Source organism: Corapipo altera, unplaced genomic scaffold (genome assembly GCF_003945725.1).
Source record: "Corapipo altera isolate COAL_440 unplaced genomic scaffold, ASM394572v1 48, whole genome shotgun sequence".
NCBI classification, from domain to species: Eukaryota; Metazoa; Chordata; class Aves; order Passeriformes; family Pipridae; genus Corapipo; species Corapipo altera.
Window position 1 is genome coordinate 2,271,240 of NW_020884931.1, and position 16,961 is coordinate 2,288,200.

At 44.0% G+C, this 16,961-nt stretch overlaps 1 protein-coding gene across 6 annotated transcripts in view; it reads right to left on the reverse strand.

Annotated features, from left to right (window-relative positions):
• FOXN2 (forkhead box N2) overlaps positions 1 to 16,961 on the reverse strand; it is a 33,187-nt gene that overhangs the window by 5,156 nt on the left and 11,070 nt on the right. For 5 of the 6 annotated variants that reach the window (XM_027659190.1, XM_027659194.1, XM_027659193.1 and 2 more), the window contains 4 exons: positions 14,187 to 14,737; positions 7,568 to 7,692; positions 3,257 to 3,321; positions 311 to 379 (listed from right to left, as the gene is read on the reverse strand). In XM_027659190.1, the coding sequence (XP_027514991.1) occupies positions 311 to 379; positions 3,257 to 3,321; positions 7,568 to 7,692; positions 14,187 to 14,723 (796 nt within the window). In that variant the 5' untranslated portion in view covers positions 14,724 to 14,737. The remainder of the gene's footprint in view (positions 1 to 310; positions 380 to 3,256; positions 3,322 to 7,567; positions 7,693 to 14,186; positions 14,738 to 16,961) is intronic. The other variant, XM_027659195.1, reaches the window with a different exon arrangement.

Here is a 16,961-nt window from a genome sequence, read left to right on the forward strand (position 1 = left end):
TAAAACTCCTCAGCTAATTGCAACTAAGAGCTGCAGAGAAGTAGCCAAGAAACTCTTCTTACCGTTTAGCACAGAGAGGGCAGGGGAAAAACTTTGCATAAAAACCCAAAAATTAACTGGGAAAAGAAAAAGAAGGTGGTTCTAATAAAACTCTTGCAATGCTAGCTGAAAGAACAATCAAACCAGAATTACTTCTTGACTGCTCCTATTATTTGGAAACTAAACCCTAACTTGTTTCCTGAAATTTTACAGAGAAAGCCTTTAGCTACTGAGTAGAGAAGAAAAACAGAGTAAAATGGCTTATGCTTACAGTCCAATATCCCTTGCTGAATGGAAGTATTTAACAGCATCATTGCAGTAGCAGCATCAATATCAGATTCTGTAAAGCAGAAGCAGCAAAATGTTAGATCTCAGGTGAGCCGGACAAGATGAGGTCCCTAAAACATACAAAGAACATATATATCCGCCTATACTGGCCCACAATAAAAAGTGGGGGCAGGGGGAACATACAAACTCAGACCAAGCATGACCTGTACATCACAACACTGTTACAGATCAGTCTCATACCTTAACTGTGCCGTTCAAAAGCTGAATTCTCACGTTGCACTTACCGAAGCCAAGAATCAGTGACATAATTAGACATTCATGTGACAATGCTGTTGCTATACTTAACAAGTGCCTTTTGTTTGTACCAGTCAAGAGAGAAAGATTAGACACATGGCACAGCAAAGCATCTCAGCAGCTTCAGACCCTGGCTATGTGAATGTGCAAGGCTGAGAACAACCGTGCCTGTTAACCCAGCACTAATTCAGAACACCTCCCTCCCCCAGCAGTATTTTTCACACTAATAAGTCAAACAGAAGAAATTGAGAATACGAGGGGGGAAAGGGCACTGAACTGCTTGATCTAAAAAGCATGGGGATCTAAATAATAAATAGGCACGTAAAAAGGCTTAGGTGAACTGCGGCACTGTCAGCTGGGGTGACAAGCGCTGCTGTAAAATGCCATCCTCTGCTGCCCAGAGTGGATTGCTTACATCTCTGAAGGACATCTGGAGGATATTAGGGCAAAGAGTGACATTTCTAACCAGAATCAGGTGAAAAGGAAAAGAAACAAGCACGCCTTTCCCACTCATTTCAGGATATGCTCATGCACTTCAAGAAAGAGGAAATCCAAGGTCTTCCTTGGCTCACTTCAGCAACGGATGATGAACACTCCTTATACAGGACAGAAATATATATGATAGACTAACCAGGCAAAAGAAGAGCAAAGAGACAGTGAGCTCTCACAAGAGCCTTGGTGTCTGAGAACAAAGGATCACATTTGAGGCATATGTAGGTATGCACATGTGTATGAGCAGGGAGTGGAGAAGAGGAGCTGGAAGATATTGTGCTGGAAGGGACAAGCAGCAAGCAGAACAGGCTCTCAGTTCTGCTGAACTGGAACCTGGGTGGGAACTGTTAAAGTGAAACATCAGCAATGTCATTTCTGATGGCATTTGTTTCCCCCCCTACATTACAGGCATTAACTATATTACTGAATTTGAGGGGAGGGGACTGCAGAGTTATCAGTGTGGCTTCCTTATCTTGACAACTGTCCCTACCTTCATCCCTGGTCAAGGAGAAATCTGAAGAACATGACACCTTGCGATATTGCATCAACATAGAAAGGGGGACTGACCTGCTGTTTCCAGCACAGGTTATAAAACATATGCATTCCCTCCTTGTTTTCAAAGTCTTTCATTTTAAACTCACCATACTTTACGGTCTATCCCACTGTATTCAAGAGGTTTTTTTTTTTTATTCTGTTTTGTCTTTCTTTGGCAGAAATAGAGCCCCTCAATTTATAGGTCACATGCATCCAACCAAAAAAAAGAAGTGGAAAAAAATCCCATGAAGAGTTAATTTGCTCCACTAGTGTAATCAGAAAATGAAATACTTCCATTCCTTACTTGCTATCACAGACATTTTATTTTATTATCTGATGTTGGTACATAAGCACCACTTGTTAAAATGGCAAGTAATTGGAGGCATCAATGCAACACGGGATTACTACCTGCAAAGAGTATTCTGCACCTTAATATTCCCAAAGAAAGAGGAGAGACATTTCTGCAGTGACTTCTTAGCAGTACTCTGTGTCACTGTTGAGGTGCTTTGGCTTCGTTTGTGATTGCTCTCCTCAACAGAGCAGTATTTCCCAAATTTATGCTTCCCCAACAGAACAGCTGAGGAAGCACCTTATTACAAGGAATTCTTTCATGTGCACAAGAGCTGCCCTATGTGACCACAGGAACATTAATGGCTTCCCTCTAATGCCAGAGAAATGCTGAGCAGGTTCCCCGAGATGCAGAAATTAAATGATAACAGACACAAATCATTATTTCGGCACCTCTGGTGTAGCTAATTGGAACAGTTAGCATCGGGCTGGCAATCTCCATACCTGTCACAGGACACACCAGCAAAATCATTAAGAGGAGGGGGATTTCTTGTATTCTCTAATGAGCCCTAAGAATCCCAGATCTAGCAGCCTTGCAGCAGCCAGCCAGCCAAGGAAGCTTCCTTGCCACTCACATACAACCATAAACCTCCATCTGGACGCACGGCGATTATCATCTGTGGGCCAGGCACCTGATTGGTCTCTAAAAGGCCTTGGCTTTGCTGCCTAGCCAGAGCTGCTGGTTTGTGTCCAAAACTAAAAGCAACCTTCTCCCCTCTAAGCCTACCATGCTATCAAAACCAGGGAGCTGAGTGTCTGCTGTGCTTGCTCACAGACCCACTCTGTCGGTGGCCTTTCACTGTCCTTTTTGAAAGAGCTTTAACAACACTCCTATACAACACATGCTCACTTTCTGTTTAGATTCAACTTTTGTGGCCACATCCCACAAGTTTTATACATTAAAATTGTTTGGTTCTCAGTTCTTGGTCTCCAGTAAAACTAGTAGAGAGATGTGTAGCTTTCAGATTTGTTTTCTATTGAACTATTATTTCTTTAAGTAGGTCATTTTTGGAAGTGATGCGTGTGCTGAATACTTTGCTGTCAGAACAAGATGGCCCCAATTACACCTTGAAATTCACCTCATGGATTTAAAATTAATACACAGGTGGCTAATATAATACACATACACTATAATACATCTGGGTTTTTTTGTCATGTAGGAGACCCTTCAGAGCAGGTCTGTAGACAACATCAGCTGGGCTGCAGTACATGCTTGTGACTAAAGCCAGGGGAGCAGAGTGAAGGAAGAAGAAATGTTTACCTTTGAGAGCTCGGCCATGGTTCTGCTGAAGGACTGAAGTCAGGTAGTGAGGGGACGACGACCTACTGAAAAAAAATTCAACAGCTCAAAGCCAAGCCCTAATTTAGGCAAATGATTTGTACAAAGTGTAGTAGACACCATATTATGATCACAGAAGGGTAAAAACAAAACCAACCCTGTTGCCAGAGGTGGGCAAGCAATTCCTATTGCTCTCAGTGAATGGCTTGACACTTGGTTGATAGTTTGTGTAGCACTATGTAAGCCATCATCAGCATTTGGAAAACACCTCCAAACACATACAACTAAGCAAAAATCTCGTTGGCAAGAGATACTGACTTCTACAGATTTTATGTAGTTGCCTAAAGGCCGGATTTTAAACAAAAACATGTATTTTTTAGTATGTAAAACCTACGTGTGAAATAAACTTCAGCTTACACGGGGATGCTCAGAGCCCAGGAGCAACACAACACAGGTAAGGGGGAGTTGTGTCTGCCTGCTCCTCCAAATGGCAGAGGGCAATTAACAAAAATGAAAGGTAATGTGCAAAAAGCTGGGGAAGAACAAAAAAAAAAACCCAAACCAAGATACTTGATGATTTTAAAGTTATCTGAAGCTTGGCTGTTTTGGTGATGCTATCCAGGGCTTTTTCATAATCAGACCAGCTTTGCACCTGGCAAAGCACCATTAAATCCCCTACAGAATAAAGGGCAAGTCAAAGCTTTTGCATGTTTGGTTGTTTTTTTTTTGCTATGCACCCAGTCCTAATTATTCAGTTCACTATAAATATACTAGCAAGCAGTTAGAAATAAATACCACAAAAATAGTGCACACTATTAAAATTGCATGAAACGTAGCAATGTGCATCTTTTATAGTGTTACTGGAAGAATTTGAAGGGTGATGAGCAGAATTTTCAAGCCCAACCTGTAACGGAAACCTCACAGGATTAGTGGGGTGATTTTCATCCTTAAGGTGTGCTTACCTTTTATATTTATCATATTTAGGCAGCTCTGTTTTCCAAAATTAGGCACAGCCACAAAACCCCCCAAAATCATAAAACTGCTAAATGTTTAACACTGTAATTATTTGTCTAGATCATTCATTAAAACTCAAATAATTACTTCAGCTTTAAAAATACCTTTTTTAAACTAAAATCTTCACTCTTCAAATTGCAGTTTGAAGAAAATGCTTTTCACTGGTGACTGGCAGCTATTGAGGGTGTACACATCTCAGCCACCCTGAGATCAGCTACCCTGCACAGATGTTAACAAGGGTACCCATTTAATAGCCTCACTGCTCCAACTTGCCATCACATTATCCAAACTCAGCTGGCCAAACTCAGCTCCAAAGGCTGCTACAGTGCAAGAGGAAAAAAAAAAAAATCAAAGCAAGGTGGTTTGAAATGCACCATCTGGGCTACATAAGGAGCACTTGCTGCACCACAGCCTGCCTGGCACTGGTAACCAAAGCTACTGAAAAGGAGAGTAATATTTGAGCACCTCCCAGTGTTGTAACCAAGAGGAAAAAGTTCCAGCTCAGCTGAATGGGAAAAAGTGGAAAACTAGAGTTCACTGTCCGGTATGTTTTCTTGTAGCAGCAATGAAGTACAAAGGGAACTGCAAAAATGGGGTGAAAAAAAAATAATTAAAAATAAAGGGAAAGCAATTGTCCAACCCCAACAGGCTGGCTCTGCAGCCCACAGGTCCAGTGTACAAAGAGATGCTAAACATCCTCATCCTTTTGTTCTAAGCTCAGATCCTTCAAGAATCACATCCACATGGAGCTTCCCCAGAGTAAATAATTGCCCAGTATTGATTAAGACAAGCTATGCATAAGGTATCTGCAAGATGAGGACTCTGGCCATCCCCAGAGCCCAGGGCTGTAATATATGCAGTACTAGAAACAAAATGCAGCCAGGGGCTCTGTACCAACTTGTTGAACAAGCTGTGCAGAAACAAAATGCATCAGGGATGCCAATCATCTATGGTAATACGAATTGCAGTGTCACTAGACACTGATTACAGTTTTGGAAAGCTTCTGCTCAAAGTAACAGCTTAAATTTTATTTTAACATCCTGCTGAATGATAGGCATACTCCCCACAAACACACTGTAAAATAATTATGAACACTAGCCTTCCCACAGAAAAATTTAGAGACTCTCACAGTCGAATTTTAGGATCACCCTGTAGATAAATTTGGACAGTATTTCCAGAGTCTCTCCAGCTGTACCTCTGGGCTTTCTCTCTCTCTTCAACAAGGCAGACCCTTGAGGGCCCTTCCCCAAAATCAGGCCAGAATTTAAATCAAATCCAAGAATCTTTAAACGTGGAAGGGGAAAAAAAACCCCTGGTTTTCTGTGCATGATGGAAAGTCATATAAATGTTTTTTTTACTATTAAAGGAAAATAAACCAGCTTTCATTAGAAATAAGTCTGGTATCTCAAAATGCCGTTTCTTATTTTCTTGTACTCATAAATACAAGCACTGCAAAACCCTTCCTGTATTGAAGACAGTGGGAATTCTGCCATGTGGCTTCATTAGAACCAGGATTTCCTTGTAATTGTGATTGTTGGCAAGTGTCACTAGTCCTTCAGTGAAGGAAAAAAAAAGTTACCAAAAACAACAGCTTCAAATTAAAGTCATGATCTTCTAAGTACTTCAGCATTCAGATAAAATCTCTCCTTCCCTACACCTGATTTCAGTATGTTGTATTTAGACAAGCTAAGTAAACCACACTTCAACATAACTTCAGCTGGACTAATCTTGAAGACCTTGGAGACACTAAAAGCTTAATTGAACTCCCTACCCTAGGCTGACCCTGTCTGGATCCTCTGTGCCTCAGCTGGAGAAACAACATCCGGAGGTCCCTCTCTATCTCCATTATTCTCTACATTTTAGTGTCATGTTAACACAGACATGGTATTAAAGCTTTCAAGGACTAAACTTTCACTTGAGTTGTACCAAAAAACCAGAAGTCTATGCCCTTACATAGAAACATTGAAGCCTGTAGAAGCATTATCCTCTAGAGCTCGATTACAGTCATTTCAACAATCTTTATTCCCATAAACCCAAGCAATACCACCAGTCATCTCATACTTTCCAAGCTGACTATTTCTTAATACTTAAATGTTTCGGGGTTATTTTAGTATTGCTCCCATTCCAGCAGAAAGCTGAAAAACAGGATACTTCTGCCTGGCTTGTTCCAACCCAAGATGGCCCTGGCTTGGAGAGAGACCAGAGATCACTGGTTATATCCTGTAGGTTACAAGCCCAACTGGAAAAGCCCCTGCCACACAAAAATCTTCAGCCAGACAGCTAAGGCTTGCATGGAGTTCCCAGCTCCAGAGTCAATGTCCTGTTGGACCCTGAGAAAGGCCTGCTCAATGTTACCAGTCCAGTAATCCCAGTTCCTCCTGTTTGTTAAGGAAACTCCTTGCAGTAAGGTTAAGGCATAGGTCAGTGTACAGAGACCTCAATTATCTCTTATCTCACCCAAATTCTTTGCTGAACTAGACAAACCAGCCACATGCCTACCTAAGAACTGAGCTCACCCAATGCATTCCTCTGCTTTGTGCTCCTCCTCTCTGTCCCACCTCTACAGGCTGACCCAGCTCCTCTTCCTCCACTGAGGATGCATGAGATTGACTTCAAATTCCCCAGATCTATTGCCTGATCTTAAAATGTGCTGGTAAGGAAGCCCTGGTTTCAGAAGTCTTGCATGCTCCACCTCAGAGTATATTTATGTCAAAGACTGTTTTTTCCATCCCTGCTGCAAAATCCTTTTAACAGTCTTGGAGAAAAACAACCCTCACAGACCAGCCTCTCTAAGCACTTCTGACTGTAGAAAAGTTGATTGTTTTTGACAATAGCATGGAGTATATACATTTTATAACCAGATAAGTGACTTACAGAAGACGACACCCACCTCCTCCAAAGCTAATAGCACCAGGCACACTTGATTCAGTCCTGGTGAACTGTGCTTGAAGGAGGATTTTGCTCCAGTTCCCGGGATTGCTTGCCCCCTGGAGAAATTGGGCTAACCAGTAAGCACCCAGCACAACCCCGACCTTCTTCTTTGAAACTCTCCCACAGTTAAGGAGACGACTTGGACACACACCTCAGATGTGCTATCTGGGAAGCTCCAGCACATTAAATCTCCCCACCTCATCTAGCTGGTCTCACCTAAGCCCCAGTCAAATTCTTCTCTCGGGTGGCAAATGGTAACAACAGATCAACAACATCCACGTGGGCATTTCCTCTGCCGGGTGGAGAAACGTGACCACACACCCTGCTTGAATGGGAAAACTCACCTACCTTGGTGGTGATGCTGGTGGAGTATAAAATGCAAGTGCTGAGGAAAAGGGCTGTTTCTTCAGTGCTTGGACAAGATTAGGTTTATATTTTGGGTCAACGCACCACAACGACCCTTTTCCATTCACCTGCAAGAAAGAAGCATGGAAAATCAGAAAACCTGGGGCCAGACTGTTACAGTCCTTTCTAATTTAATACTCCCAAGTTGCAGCACAGTGCAATGACTGTACACAGGCATACACTCCAGTACAGCTGATGTACAACATCCACAGGCAGCTTCACCACCAGCATGGAAAGTGCACGCTCCTAAATTAAGAAAACAGTCCTCATACACTATGGAAGCACCCATCTTGCAGCTCGGGATAGCATCTCCAAAGCCCCTTCTCCAAAGCCCCATTTCCATTGTCATTTGTCCCCCGAAAGCTGTAAACCTTATTTTAACACTTGGTAAACACAGCTGTGAGTTTAAGGATCTGTCCAAGCACCAGCAAACTAATCAGCAGTCTTTTCATTAATAGGTTTCTAAGTAAAAAATCTAAGCACCCTTCCTTTTGCTTAAATATGGCCACATACTCATTTAACTTTACAGCATCCTGTAAAAGGATCTTGCTGGATGCCCAGCATTTTCCCATATTTTCAAAATCTGAAAACTTAATTAATGTATTTTTGATGCACCTAACAGTGTAAGCACCACTGTGCTAGTCACTCTTGATATTAAATTTGGTATGTTGAAACTTAAGCAAGATTAAGCACCTCTTGCCCCTCCCAAAGGTTTCCTCAAAAATTTACTAAATAAAGAAAAAAAAACTTTTTTTGAGCCTGTTAGTTCTTGAAGACATGAAGAAAATTAAATAGGAAAGCTAAAACCTGATAGATCAGCTAAAAAGTCTGCAGGAAGCAGCACCAGATTTTTTCAGGAGAACAGGTATTACAGAAATGATCATGTACCTGGCTGAAGGGTGGGGCAGTTCTACACCTGAACAGGAAGAAATTTTTAGAGGATTTGAGGGGGCTGATTCTCAGAGCAGAAACCCAAGCTTCGTGGAGCACCTCCTGTGAGCCTACAGAGGACAGCTGGCCTTCTCCTGCCACAACCACAGGGGGCAATAATACCCTTGTATGGATGGATGCTCCATGACTTACTCAACACTGAAAAGGACTCATGAAGTGTGTAAGTCTGTGGTTCTGTTAAAGTAATGGGTTGTTTTTTTTTCTGGAGAAGAAGAAAAACCTTGGTATCAACAGAGAAGAGAGCCCCAGCTGAGAAAGAGATGCAGCTCCATAATTTTAGTTGAAGTCACTGCCTTTCACAAAGATCTGAGCTGCCCCATCCCTCCAAGTTATTTTTTAACCTGAATCTTTCTTACACTCATGTTTTCATACTAAAACTGAGCACAGCCTGTAAGATACCTATCAAGAAGTTTACTTTTAATTATTAAACAGCCATGGTGGCTGGGAGGATGATGTAGCCACCCTAACAGGGAGTATCCTCCCAACTGGCAGAATCCATCATCTCGATGACACTTAAAACCCTGATCCCTTTCCTGCACCTCTACCAGACCCCTTTCCCCAGCATCCCAACCCCTATTCAACCGGCTTTTTTTTTTCCCCTCTCTTTGGTAGCTTTGAGGCCCTCAGAGAACAGTAGGAACTCCCCTGACCAGCAAACCACTGCTCCACAGGGTTTTATCTGCTACTTTAGGTGAGCACTTTTGCTTCATGCCTAATTCAGTTCGGCTGCTGGGGATTAGTTTCCCTCTTTCACCTTCCCAACCAGGTGTTCCCACCAGCTTGCTGCTATGACAACTTAAAACAAGGATTTTGGGTGGGTATTGCAAGCTGAACCAGGCACACCCTGAAGCCATACAGATACTGACCCAATGCAAGAGGCAGTAAAACAGAGACTTCTGTGGGTTATGTGTAATGTGAAGCCACACTTCCACCCACCATTACAGATACTAAAAGCAGACATTGAGCAAAAGAGGTGATGCCCATGGGGCTGCTCCTGTGCACTGCTTCGCTTGCACCCTCTGCCCAGCAAAGACACAGTAGAAGTCCAGCCCAGGTCTGAAGTTAAGTTTAATGTTTTAGGGGAAAGCCAGCCACAACTGGAGCTGGCAATTCCAGAGAACTAACACATCCAGCTTTAAAACAAGACAAAACAGACTGTGCTATTTCTCCTAGCAAAGACTAGTCCTAGGGTGCTCTAAAATGCTAAACTGCCTTTGGAGGTTACCATTTCACATCAACAGTCAGGCAAGTGTTGATGTGCTAGCTGAAATGTAGGTGAAACTTTCATTTAAGATCTAGAGAAACACCCCTCCAGAGTCAGTGCAGAAAGGGCACCAGGCTCTTCTTAATCTGCACCTCAGGACATGTGGAGCAGTCATATGGTTCTGAGATTATTTTTTTGGCCTATCATCTTTTTTGCATCTTTCTAATGTTTCTAATTTGACTTGCGGGACTTCATCTAGGCAAAAACAAGGGAAGGAAAGTAATCAATATGTTTTGAAGCACTGGAGCTATTTTGTAAAGACAGTAAGTTTCCAGCCCCCAGCATTTTGGGACTGGATTATAGAAAAACGCGTTGGAAACAAGATGCCTCCCATGATCCAGCCTTACCCTTTATCACCACCCCACCACTAGTCCAGTAAGTAAAGCCCAAGGATCAACCACAGCAGAGAATTCCAGCTGGTGCTTCTGGCTCGGGCTCCCTGCAGAGGCAGACACATGTCCCTGTCCTGCAGAGTTCCCTCCATAAGCTTCAGCCCTGGGCAGCATCCCCAGCTCCACTGGGTATGGACACTGCTCACCAACTGCTTCCACTGGAGCAAGGTGAACCACTGGAAAATACTGTCTGTGTGCACAAAGGTATATCATATATTCACCAAGAGTTTTATCAGGTAATAGGCATCTCCCTCCTATCTCTACAGTCTTATGGATGGGACCTGCCCTGCTCCTTGCCCAAATATTTGAAGAGCTACACAGACTGCATACCACCGTTACTTGTCAAAGAAGAAAAAAAAAAAAGACAAACACTAAAAGAAAAAACCCTAAACCACGTATTTACCTAGAAGACAGAGAGCTTTGTTGAAGATATTCAAGCCCTGCACCCCATCCTGCAGAGGAGCCAGTGGCAGGGCCACCCACATCCATGCAAGCAGTGGTCTGCCAAATTGACTTGATGCGAATGCCACTCCTGCCTCCTTACACCTTTTTTTCCCAGTGGTATCAATTAATGCATAATTCCCAATACCACAGTTATAAAGCCAAGCCTAGAAAAGAGCAGGGAGGCTCTTCAGGGCTTCCAGCTCTGAAGTGCTTTTCACTTCAGTTTCTCCTGTGCTGTATAGCAGATGTTGCTCCCTCAAAAAAAGGCAATTTCCCACTGTAGGCACCTCTCTTCCCAACCCCAGGGAAGCACGACAGTGCTTAAGATGCAAAGAGCATTAGGTGTATCTTCTGAAGATCACTAGCTCACAGTTGTACCTCCACATCTTCAGGGGCACCAGGGCCACAGCAGGTACACTGGAAGGCAAGCAGGAGTCCCTAAGACTGGCTCCAGCATTATCCCCTTGCTGTTCATCAGCCCCACCTCCCAACCACCATTATGAGAGACCCACTGGAAATCTCATGTGCCTGGATGACTGGCAGACAGGTGCTCAACACCAGCTCTAACAAGAAAGGGCATTTCAGCCTGTAGGTCTGTTACCTGGGGTAAATCTTGACAAACCACTCAGATACAGCAGCGTCGTGCGATGTGCATTCAGAACAGGTAATGTGTGTTTTAGCAGAGATGTGACATACATACAACCCTGTTTCCATGGCATGAGAAGTTCCTCCTCTAGACTGCAGTGTTGGCTCATAAGGCATCTCAAACCAGTTACTTTCCCTTCAGCACCCTTCAAATCATCAAAAGAAAACCATAACATACAATTTTTTCCAGCTGTCCAAGCAAGCACAGACTTCCCAGCAGGGAAGCTCCAGCAGGGTCTTGTGGACAATGTCCAGAGCCATCAGGGCACAGTAAGCATGCTACTGCAGCAACTCTTCACAAATGAATTCAGTTTAAATGTCCTGAAACTGCCCTGCAGCACCAGCTCAGTGGGGTAAGTGGGGAAAAATCGGGAGATTCATTTCCATGTGCACTCCCAATCCAAACCAAAATATCAGCATTACAGCAAAAATGAGGACAGACTTTTCCTACTTTTGCTGCCAGACCTCCAAGAGATGATTTCATAGCTGACAGCCAGCAGCAATAGCCAGGGAGCTGTCAGACAGCAGCCTGCCCAGAGATGTGGGGGTCACAGACCGTCCCCTCCTGTCAGACATTTACACTCTTCCAACACAAGAGCCCAGATTCATTTGAAAGGCTTTAAAACCCTTCTTACCCTGACATTACAAAAAAACCCATGCTCATCCAATACAGCATGCCATGGATCTCTCTGCTTCCACAGGCACTGGGGCTAAAAGAAAACTGACTGTGTGCTCCCTTTGAGATATAAAATGCCATTAACAAAGGAAAAAAATGGAAAAAAACCAAAATTATGTTGCCCTCTCGGGGAAGCACCCAGAGGCATGGCTAGCACAAGGTTACCAACAACCAGTAAAATAAGTTTGTAAGCCACTGGTGCTTGCACTAGAGGAGTTCATACAAAGGGGTCTGCAGCATTTCCATCATCTCTCAGATTAACTCCCACGGAGTCTGTGCATGACGCTCTGTGCCACAGACTTATTTTGCAGGAAGAATTTGGAGCAGTACCCTCATCTGGTCCTTTTCTAAGCAAGGCAGAAGGTTAAGATTTAACTATTGTTTGCTGGAAATGAGGAAGCTTTGGCAAAGTTTCAGGAGGGGCTTTTTTGGGTTTTTTTTTGTAAACACAATTTCTGTTCTTTAGAATTAGAGAGCTGTGCGGTCTCTGGAGCCCTGGGAAAACACTGACAGAGCACATCAGCATCACCCTGCTGGTAGCAGTGGTAGCTGTTCTGCATTTTGCTCTTCCTACTGAAGATGTCACATCAAGCAGCAAGCCATCCTCTGAGCCCAGCAATACTAGCGGAGATGCCAGGGGAAGCAGGGGACCACGCCAGTCTCAAGCTCCTGCCACCCAAATTCCAAGACAAGAGGTTTGACTGGTAACTCCTAACCCATGGGGGTTTCCAGGCTAGAAACAGCTGAGCATTAAAGGGCAGATCCACAGACAGCAGGAACTCATATACCAATTTAGATTTCCCATTCCTGCCCTAATTCTTCTGAAACTCATGTCACCATTCCTGGACAGAGCCACACAGTCCTTTAAGGGTACCTCTGTCACCTGCAGCAGTGTGTGGTCCCTGCTCAGATCCAGTCCTCCTCACAGACACAGCTGGCAGCATCCCAGTTACTCCATTGCAGCACCTGGAGTCACATTAAGAGCCTGTCCTAACTCTCGGCAGGACTTGACAATGGGGGAGTTACTGGACTTGTCACATTGCAATAAAAAGTCACTTTTTCAGGGAAAGCTGCTGCTTGGGCAAACAGTGGCTATCAGTTAAATGTAAAAGCAGGAATATTGAGAAGCAGTGGTATTCAGTCCTATCAGTAGAAAGCAGTCCTTCCTGATGCCCACTCAGCTCCAGGACCACTATTTACAGCAAGAGGTTGTCAAGCATGCCAGGCATTTGTGATAACAAGACTGTTACCACTGAGGCTGACCTCCAAACACAGGGCTCCAGGATTTGTTTGTTGACTTCCAGTATGTGGTTTGTTAGTTTATTTAAGTCAGAGCCAGCTCTTTGAGGAACAGGATGAGAAATGAGAGAGGGAGGAAGAAAGTCATTAGTAAAATCATAAAAGTCAAAAGAAAGAACTTGTAAAAAAAGAGTATCCTTGACTTCAAGAACTGTGTCTGCACAATGCAGAGTCACACACTGTTGTGCTATGACAGGGGTTAAAGCATTGCAGTACATTAAATGCAGGAATTAGGATGGTTGTTGGAAAGCTAGAGCTGAGTGTAACAGGAGATCACAAGCGAAGGAGTCAGTTTAATATTCAAGAAAGCTGTTTGGACTGAGAAACACTCAGCCACGTACATACAGTGTGCCCCCAAGCAAGAGGACCTTGCAGAGGACCACATCTGCACCCAGAGGGGCAACACTCATGCAAGCTAAGCAGGGAAGCTGGCTGGCATCCCACAATCTCTTCTGCTTGTCAGTGCAATCATAGCCATGGCTTTGTTGGAAAAGAGGGGAAAGAGGAACATATCCCAAAGTTTCAGCACTGGAGAATAGAGAGAGCACTGGTTTAAGAAGCTTTATCAAGAAGACAGCCTAAGAGAGATATCTGAAATTTCATCTTGCTATTGCAGGCTAACGAAACTGTACGTGGAAACGAGGTCCTTTACAACTGCATGTTTGCCAGATTTAAAAATGATGCACCACAGTAAGATCTACCCAGGTCAGCAATAAATAACAAAACCAAGTGACTTTTGTCATCCTGTGATTTGTCAGAAGCAGCATTTCCAAACCATCTCCAGCTGCAAATAAAGTGTTAGAGGACATGAAGAGGGGAAAAAACGCCAAACAAAACATCCTTGAGAACAACAGAATCTTTTTCATTTCCCCCTGTCCTGCCAGGTCTCACCTTGCCATGGCTTTTCTCCACCTTTCGGAAACACTTGTTCAAGGAGAGGTTGTGCCGGACCGAGTTCTTCCAGCCGGTGGGGGCTGTGGCGAAGTAGGGGAAGCGGTCCAGGATCCAGCTGTAGATTTCTTTGACTGGCAGGCTCTTGTTGGGGGACTGCTCGATTGCCATGTAAATGAGAAGGCTGAAAGAGTAAGGGGGTTTGGAAGTGGAGGATTTTTTTTCAGGGTTCTGGTAACAGGACGGTGAGAAGGATGGCACACTGTCCCCCTCGATGTCGTATAAGGGGCTAACGATCGGAAGGCCCTCACTTCCGAGGCTGAAGTTTGTTAGGAGGTTTGTACTTTCGTGCAGCCAGTTCAAATTTGTGAGCTCATCGTCTGCTGCATCTCTGTCCACCACAGTGGCCTTTGGCTTGCCGGCATCGCCTGCGTCAGGCAAGCTGCCCATCCCATGACACTGCCGTAGTCCTGCAGCTTTTTCTGCTCCTGGTGTTTCAGCTTTCTTATCCGGAGTCATTCCAGTGACTGGACCCATTTAGCTTTATTGGTCTGCAACAAAGGAGATGGTCAGAAATCATTGCAAACTGCCAAAATCACATTCAGCCCACCAAACCCAAATAAAGAGCTGCACCATCCCTATGCCGTGCAGGAATACTGTAGTCACTGATGAGAGCCAGGGTCCAGCAGGAGCTTCTCAGTAAGCTCATGAGCATCTGCTAGCTCCCCTCCATTTGTAATCAGAGATTATGGTAATCACTTGGAAACTGCTGTATCTATCTTGAAACACCAATTTAGACACAGAAATAATAGTTATTTTCATGTCAACATCTGAATCTGGAAAAGACCTTAACAGGTAGGATCTAATCCATGTAGATCTGACATTAAGTCCTTAGTTATACTCATTATATTTGTAAACTGACCCTGTTTAGAAGTGTTTGCCTTTGGTGCCCAAAGAGTGAAAAAAGTTGCAAAACTTACAACAGCATAAAGTGCGTTTGTGGTCTCAGCACAAACAAAGTCTCTACAACTCCCTACCCGTCACAGTCATTCCCAAGTGTTGTCACATATTTCTACCAGGGAAAGATCTGGCCATCCTATCAGCTCATCAGCTGTGGGTCCCACAGAGCTGCCTGGGTCCAAAAGATCTTTTTCCCCTCCTGCAAGAGCTTGCTGCCCTAACCTGAGCATTCCTGCAGAGCAGAGGGTGGTGGGACCAGCTCTTAACAGGAAAGGATCATCTGCTGGGGTGGCAGCTCAGACTTGGTGCAGGAACAATGGCTGACCACTTCGATTAAAAAAAAAAAAACACACTAAAAACCTAACCATAAAATTACAAAAACCTGCAACCCAGAATGCATGGGCTAACATGCTTTAGAGGCATTACACTAACAAAAACCACCTTGCTTGTAGGATTTTAAATGGGATCCTCTAGCAAACTATGTTATGGGAAGAGCTGCTTTTTTCCAGCTGATGTGACCATGTTAGAGCTTCACTGCACCCACAGCTTTGGCCAACACAGCTACACCAGAAGTACAGACCAACAAAACCACTGTACAGATGTGGGCTGTGTACACGTACACACACACATACACTACAGATGTAAGACATGCCAACTATGGATGCTGTTTACCAGCCAATCTGAGATTCACATTAACTGTAAAAAAACCCCCCAAAAATCAAACACACAAAAACCCAACCCCCAACCCAGTTCCTCATCCCAGTACATGCTATCATTCTGGTCTCATGCTCTGGCCCCCAGTGCAAGAGCTCAATTGCAAGACAGGGAGTTTCCATATCAGGCTTCACCAGACAGCTCCGTGCAGTTACTGGATGCTTTCTTACAACAGTCTTCAGTAAACATGTGGCTCCAAGCACTTGCATCTTCTCCTACAAAGTGGAGGCAAGGAGTTGGCCAGCCTGTGTACAGCTCTTGGCTGTCCCACCTACAAAACCAGAGCCAACCAGTTCCAACCTGCCAGCCTCACTGTGTCCATGGGAGTACCCTGTCCAGCCTGCCTGCAGATGTATTTGCCCAGCCTCCTTACTCTGGAGAAGGGGAGTGACGTGTGATGGAGCAGTGACATGGTGACCTAGAAAGGCAACAGGACACGTCCATTTTATGCTCCCCAACAGGGGCCAGAATCCTGCCAGCCCCTTCCTGGTGCCAGGCAGTCCTGGGGTACAGAATTTGTGCCTCCCCCAGAGAACACACCAGGTTTCCCACCAGCAATTTTTGCTCCTCTCTTCATCTGTTCATATGCTCTTGCACCAGCAACTGCAAAGCTGTTTTGACAGTAGCACCTACACCTATGCTTACCAGCAGTAGTGCTGGAAACCATTCCCAAACCTTCTGTTTTCTATTTCTTATTTCTATTCAATGCAGGGATGGGCATGATCAACTACCAGCTCAGTTATTAAAAAAAAAAAAAAAAATAAATAAAGCAAAGTGAGCTGCTCAAATAGCTGGTCGAAAATAGCTTTGCTCTCCCTACAATCTACTTCTCTCCCAAGCCATCAGAGCAGATTTATATTGGCAGTCAGCAATGGCTGGCTTTTAACACAGCCATATATACATACGCTCATGTCACTTCTTCAGTGCTTTCTTAAATTAAAAAACAAACAAACAAAAAACAAACAAAGAGCTAGTGAAAAAATTCATACAGTGAAATAAACCCCAACTCTGCTGCAACCCGAGCTGCACCGCTCTCCTTATGAAGATTAACTTTACCTCCTTGTTCAGCACCTCTTTAGCCAGCTACATACTGAGCTTACA